Consider the following 7,500-nt stretch of genomic DNA (forward strand, 5'->3'; position numbering starts at 1 on the left):
GCCCACACCCACACCCACACCCACACCCGTACCCACACCCACACCCACACCCGTACCCACACCCACACCCACACCCGTACCCACACCCACACCCACACCCGTAGCCACTCCCACACCCGTACCCACACCCACACCCGTACCCGCACCCACAACCGTACCCACACCCACAACCGTACCCACTCCCACACCCGTACCCACACCCACACCCACACCCACACCCGTACCCACACCCACACCCACACCCTCACCCACACCCACACCCACATCCATACCCACACCCACAGCCATACCCACACCCGTACCCACACCCACACCCACACCTTTACCCACACCCACGCTCAAACCCACACCCGTACCCACACCCACACCCACACCCACACCCGTACCCACACCCACACCAACACCCGTACCCACACCCGTACCCACACCCACACCCACACCCACACCCACACCCACACCCACACCCACACGCGTACTCACACCCACACCCACACCTTTACCCACACCCACGCTCAAACCCACACCCGTACCCACACCCACACCAACACCCGTACCCACACCCGTACCCACACCCACACCCACACGCGTACCCACACCCACACCCACACCTTTACCCACACCCACGCTCAAACCCACACCCGTACCCACACCCACACCCACACCCACACCCGTACCCACACCCACACCCACACCCGTACCCACACTCGTACCCACACCCACTCCCACACCCACACCCGTACCCACACCCACACCCACACCCACACCCGTACCCACACCCGTACCCACACCAGTACCCACACCCACACCCACACCCGTACCCACACCCACACCCTCGCTGGTGGTTGACTTTTATTCTCGGTGTATAAGTCGACTCCGGTGTTTGGCAGGATTGTTTGAGGTTAATTGTTATAGGTCAACATCGATGCTACTTGTATTGCTTGTTTACAAGCTCAGATGACCCTGAATTACTTATTCACATGTGGCTGGCGGGCTGATGATGAAGGGGGTGAGCTCGGGAGTGGGTGGGAAGGGCTGGGCTGGGGGCATCTGCCCTATTTCTCACACGCCACCTCCGCCAAGAGCATCCCTGGCCTGGGCAAGGGAAACCCAGCCCACTCAGTGAGCCAAATCTGAATGAAATAGGATGGGAAAGGGAATCCTAAAGGATAGTTTAGTGTTAATCCTTTGTTTTCCTGATTTCACCCTCACTGCGGTGGGGGAGGGGGGGGTGGGTTGCGGGGGGGTTGGTGGGGGGGCGGTGGGGATTGGTGGGGGAGCGGGGGGACGGTGGTGTCGCTGGGGTATTACCTCCAGCTATCCAGGGTAATCCTCTGGGGACCCGGGTTCAAATCCCACATTTAAATTCATCAAAAAATCTGGAATTCGAAGTCTAACGATGACTATGTAAACCCATCAGGTTCACTAGTCCCGTTCAGGGAATCAAACCTGCTGCCTCCAGACAATGTGGTTGACTCTCATGTGACTCCAAAATGGCCCAACAAGCCAAGGGCAATTAGGGACGGGCAGTAAGTGCCGGCCCAGCCAGTGATGCCCACATCCTGTGAATGAATATTTTAAAAAAAAGGCCCAAATGAAACATTTCTCAAAAGGCAAGTACGTCTCAAATATTAAAAGCACTTTTTTTTTTCCCAGCTTTCCGGTAACAATTTTTTTTTTTGCCTTTTTCAACAGGAAATTCCTTTCTACCACATATGGAGCGGCTGTCAGAGGAACCTTCACTGCACCTTCACGCTGGAGCGTTTCAGTCTAATCACCACCGAACTGGTTTGTAAACTGTGCGTGCGACAGGTTGAAGGCGAGGGGCAGATTTTCCAGATTCAGAGCACCTTGCCTGAGGTAGGTCACTCGGGTCTGTGTACATCGCCTGCCAAAGCCGGCCTGCTGTGCAGGCTGAGACCTACTGCCCATGTGTCCCGTGGTGTCCTGGAGTGCACTGACCCTGACCAGCTGTGGCCAGTGTGATAGGCAACTCATCATTTGCCATGATGAGCGTGTGGTGTTACCATGCTGCCCTTTCAGTCCTGAGACCTCCTACTGAACCTGACCCGTGCTGAGGAGTTGGTGTTGCTCGGTTTCTGTGTGAAGCACCTTTTGAGGATGTGTCAGTCAACCCACGGCTCCCGTCCACTGCGAAACAAGGAACACCAAGAGCGTAAAACCGGCCAATGTTTTCACTAATTGGCAATCAGATAATCTACACGTAGGAATAAATGGAAAGGGGAAAAGTCAAGTAAATCAACGAACAATAAATAGATAACATGATGCATTCAGATAGCACCTTTCACAACCTTATGATGTCCCAAGGCGCCTTACAGACAATGAAGTACTTTTGAAGTCTAGTCGCTGTTGTAATGTAGGAAATGGAAGAATATCGCACGGCAAGAGAATGGAAAACTCTTCCGAGTTTGGGTGTAAAGTTGAGCCAAAGTTTGACCCTACGGTCATCTGTCTTGTAACAACCCCAGCTGATTATTCAAACTAGGAACAGCATTGCTGTTTGGACTGTATGGGTGGCCACTGGAGGTTGGTGGGGGGTCGGGGGGCAGGGGGGTTGGTGGTGGGGGCGGTGAGTTGGAAAGGGGGTGTTGGGGGGCCATGGGTAAGACCTTTATGAAGTTATATTTCAAAATGTCCCAGCCTCCAGATTATGGTCGGCAGTGACTCTGAGAGACCAGGAACCACGAGTCCATGGGAAATCGGCCCAACTGCTCAAATATTGTGTTGGGCCAGGAGATGCCGACCACGCCCCCCCCCCCCCCCCCCCCCCCCCCACACACACACACACACACACACACACACACACACACACACACAGTGGAGCTGGCCGGGTTGGGAATTCTCCAGACGCCAGTGAAAATTGGGGGTGCAGGGAATGAGGGCGGGGATCCCGGAATGGGGGGGCCCCTGTCCGCCATTTGTTAAAGGCCCAGGCTCTGCGACACTCCGGCTGGCTCTCTGTCAGATGAGGCGTTAAAGTGACGTCCTGCCCACCGTCTTGGTGGACGTCAAAGGTCCTACAGCCAGCATGTTGAAGAGGAGTATGGGGGGTGTTACTCCCGGTGTCCTGGCCAATATTTATACCTCGGCGTAGAACAGAAGGATCCCGCCGTTATCACGTTGCTGTTTGTGGGAGCTTGCTGTGCGCAGCCTGACGGCTGTGTGTCCTGCAACCCAACGGCGAAGACACTTCAGAAGTACTTCACGGGCGGTAAAAGGTTTTGGGACACCCTGAGGGTGGTGGAAGGTGCTATATAAATGCAAACTCTTTGGGGAGAATTTTCTCCCCCTCGGTGGTGGGGGGGGGAGGTGGTTGGGGCTGAGCGGGAGCGGGTATGGGCAGGCGCACAGCTGATCACCGCCCGCGATCGGCTACGCGCCACCATTTTACGTGGGTGGGCTCCCATTTAAGGCCCACCCAGCGTGAGGCACACCCGGAGATGCTGAGCGCTCCCCGTGCAGCCAGTTGGGGTGGGATGGGGGGTGGGGTGGGTGGAGGTGGTGGGGGTGGAGGAGGGAGAGAGTCGGGGGCCAGCGATCTCTCTGCCCGACAGTGCGCAGAAATCTCCCCGGGGGGCACCGAGCTGCCTCAGGGAGTTTAATTTCATTGTTAACAACTTAAATATAGAGAAAAAGAACCATTTTCAGACATGTCCCGCCCCCCCCCCACCCCACCCCATGTCACATGAGCTGGGACAAGTCTACGAATTTTGTTAAAAATTTTTATTAAAGCTTAAAAACCTTCATGAAAACTCACCCCGCCCGTGGATGAGGTATCGTGATAAATGTGAAGGCCTCCTGGGATCTTCCTCTGCCCCTCCCCACCCACCCACCCCCCCCACCGGCCAACCTTAGGGTTGGGCAGGCAGCTCCGTTCATTATTTTAATTGATATTTAAACGACCATAACAGGCCTTTGACAGGTCGGCGGCTGCGATGCCGACTCCGGTGCTCGCCCGTCGAACTGCAGGTCAGAACGATGGGCGGTGGCACCGGGAGCAGGGCCTGAACCTCACCCCAACCCCCGCTCGCCCGGCCGAAGATTCCGGCCTTTCTCCCTTTCTTCCTCCCTGGGCTGATGAGTTGGGATGCAGCCGACCCAGAGAGTCAGGAAGCGTCTTGGTCCGGACGGGGCGGACGCAGAAGGTCAGCTGCCCCTGCCCTGGTGTCAAACAAGGACCCTTCCCTCCTGCTGACGAGAATGACCAGAAACAGGGGCTGGTCGGTACCTTCAGGAACCAGCGTTTGTGTCACAACCCAGAGTCAGGATGAGTTACACCACCTCCAGTCTTCCAATGCAGTGAAGATGCCCTTGACAAACCGCCAAGGCATCTGTAAAATCCCCGGACCAACTTTTAGTTAAACAAAAGATTAATGGGAGAGCATTAAACTGTGATCAAAGGCAGAGGAAATTATACTTTTATTTGAACTCCTGAGTTATGGAAACAGCTCGAACATGTTTGTCTGATGTACTCCCACTCCCGAAACACACGTTTTCTAGAAACTTCCATTGAAGTTGTCTCTGACCTCTGCGCAACCCCGGCTGGTGGTTTGTTTTGCAGATGGTTACGAGGAGCTGCCAAGTTCTGTGCCGCTAACTGCTTCTAGCACTTTCCCCGACCTTTGTCACAGGGTAAGGAGACTTGCGGCAAGAGTTAAAAGGGGTTCTGGCCCCTCACTGAAAGCAATCGGGCAATGCCAGAGCGACGCTGATTGAATTGGCGGTTAAGTTATTTTGAATTAATGAAAGCTCGATTGTGGATGGATCGAGGCGCGATGCCCCTTTCCGAGGGCTGGTCTTCGCCCACCCGCTCATCACTGGGAGGGCTTCCTCTCTAGGGAGCTGTACACCAGCGAGAGAATCAAATGTGATTGTACCGAGAGGTGGCCCGAAATAAAGAGCAGTGCTTTTCTTTTCCAAAACAGAATTACCTGGAAAAACTCAGCAGGTCTGGCAGCATCGGCGGAGAAGAAAAGAGTTGATGTTTCGAGGACTCGAAACATCAACTCTTTTCTCCTCCGCCGATGCTGCCAGACCTGCTGAGTTTTTCCAGGTAATTCTGTTTTCGTTTTGGATTTTCCAGCATCCGCAGTTTTTTTTTGTTTTTATCTCAGTGCTTTTATTTGTTTGTGGGGTGTGGGCCAGTCAACCCTCCATGTTTGACTTAAGAGATCCCTGGAGCCCAAACCTTAACCTGCACCAGGTTCCCGTTCACCGGGTGCATCCCCTCCGCTCACTGACCTCTCCCCCTTCACGGTCCGAGAGCGATGCTTCGGTTTTTAAAACTCTCATCCCTGCTCTCAAGTCCCTCCACGGACCTAGCTGCTCTGCCTCTCTCAAAGTTTGGCCTGCCCCTCAACCGCCCTCCGCCCTCCTCCAATTCCGGCCTCTCGCTCACCTCTGGTGTCCATCGCTCTACCCCCCTGGTGGCCGAGCCTTCGGCTGCCTCGGTCCTAAGCTGTGGAATCCCCTCCTTAAACCATTCACCCCTCCAGCCCTCTCTCCTCCTTTAATTCACTCTTCAGACCAAGCTTCCGGCTCCCCACTGTGTGGCGGCTCAAGTGTTAAATTCTGAGTGATAAACCTCCAAGTGAGGTGCCTTGAGATATTTTTTACGACATAAAGGCGCTACATAAACGCAAGTTGTTGCTACGTCCCAGTTGGTTGCTTTTTAAGGTGCCTTCACGGTTATGATGTGGGCGTTAGGGTTCCCGCAGTACAAAGCTGGCCGTGTGCATGTTTCACTCAGCCCTCACCATGTGTTGAATCATGCTGAGTGTGGCATTAGGCAGCTGGAACAGTGAAGTGAACGTTCGTGAACCAGGAACGGACCCTAACAGATTCCCCGCTCTCCCCTGCAGGACATTCAGCCGATGGATGGTTCGCTGGTGGAACCGGACAGCAGCTTGACAACCTTGATGGGCCCCAATGCCTTCCGAATCCCCTTCTCAATCAGGCAGAAGATCTGCACCAGCCTGGACGCTCCAAACAACAGGGGCAACGACTGGAGACTGTTAGCTCATAAACTGAGCTTGGACAGGTAAGGGAACCGGAAGGGAACGTGACAGTTGCTTCTCGAAGCGGCCTTGAAAAGGAATGGCACCTCCCTGAAGGTAATGAGTAGGAAAGAAAAGACTTGCCTCGATTTGGCACCTCCCAGGACTGCAGGATGTCCCACACTGCTTGGCAGGTCAGTTAAGCATTTCTGAAGCGCAGCCACTGTTATCATGTAGGAAACCAGCAGCCAATTTTCACACAGCAAGATTCCACACAAACAGCAGCGGGGAAGAACTCCCCGACTGTTCTTCAGAATGGCCCCAGGAGGCCGTTTGCATTCACTTGAAAGGGCGGACTGGGCCTTTGCTTAACATGTCCTCCGATCGATGGTGGCTCTGACACTGCAGCACTCCCTCATCACTGCACTGCACTGGCAGCAAAGGCAGCTCGAAACCACAGCCTCCTGACTTTGAACCCAGAGGCGGGTGTGCTACCCACCGAGGGACAGTTGGCACTCGCCAAGAGCTGGCATCAGTTACCAGTTATCAGGCTCTGCTACTCTGAGAAAGGCTACACGTCCTGCAAATGTGGATGGTGGAATCAATGGACTTCACGGAGCCCCAGTCTTAGGATTGGGTGAAAGGGGTAGGGTAGTGGGGTGTGAAAATGGGGAGGCAGATCCTACCTGGCTGTGAGGAAGTTAGCAAAACTTTGGGATATGGGGACTGAAGGAGATTTGAAGGCCTCGGAGAGATTTGGAAAGGAGGGTAGGATGTTAAATAAACTGAGTGGTCGTGTGGCCCATCACATTGTGCCATCGCCTTAAGACAGCAAGAGCCCTTTAAAATATTGAGTTGTGGAAGGAGACAAAGTCCTTGAGCCCATCCTGCCCTGCAGTTCACTGAATCAAGCAGCTGTTCCCCAGAGGGCAGCCAGTTCACCAAGTGGCCATGAGCTCTAATTTGTCCCGAACAGACAAAGCTTAATCTGCACAAGAGGAGAATTGGCTAAACCTGCACCACTTCAGCCTTCCCAATACACACCAAGCTGCCAGCAGCAGCAACGTTGTGGAATTCTCGGTGTAGGAGCTGGGTGGACAGCGGGCATTCGAACTTAGCTTCACATCCAAACCTGCCACAGATTAAATGGAGACTCCATCAGAGGAGTGCAGCAAGTGAGACCATCCCTTTTACCGAAGCGCTATAAGCTTACATAAGTGTTAGTGACGTGACAGGTAAGAGATTAATTTAACCTTGGGACATTTGCAAACCTCTCAGTGTCTTCACAGCTGTTCAATAGCCCTTTCTCCACCCAATCCATTATTTTCTCTACAGACTGTCTGGATTGTCCGATGGAGGGGGTAACCAGGCTAGAGTTACCAACCCTCCAGGATTGCCCTGGAGTTTCCAGGGACCAACGATTAATCGCTGGACTCGCTCAGCAAGAAAAACCCAGGAGAAATATCCTAGGGGGCATTAAAAATAT

At 53.9% G+C, this 7,500-nt stretch overlaps 1 protein-coding gene across 1 annotated transcript in view; it reads left to right on the forward strand.

The window, feature by feature from the left end:
- Window positions 1–7,500, forward strand: part of LOC121285476 (netrin receptor UNC5C-like) — a 373,583-nt gene that overhangs the window by 357,400 nt on the left and 8,683 nt on the right. The window contains exons 15-16 of the mRNA XM_041201934.1: window positions 1,693–1,857; window positions 5,880–6,058. Coding sequence (XP_041057868.1) covers window positions 1,693–1,857; window positions 5,880–6,058 — 344 coding nt within the window. The remainder of the gene's footprint in view (window positions 1–1,692; window positions 1,858–5,879; window positions 6,059–7,500) is intronic.

The sequence above is a fragment of the Carcharodon carcharias genome, chromosome 1 (assembly GCF_017639515.1).
Source record: "Carcharodon carcharias isolate sCarCar2 chromosome 1, sCarCar2.pri, whole genome shotgun sequence".
Taxonomy (NCBI): Eukaryota; Metazoa; Chordata; class Chondrichthyes; order Lamniformes; family Lamnidae; genus Carcharodon; species Carcharodon carcharias.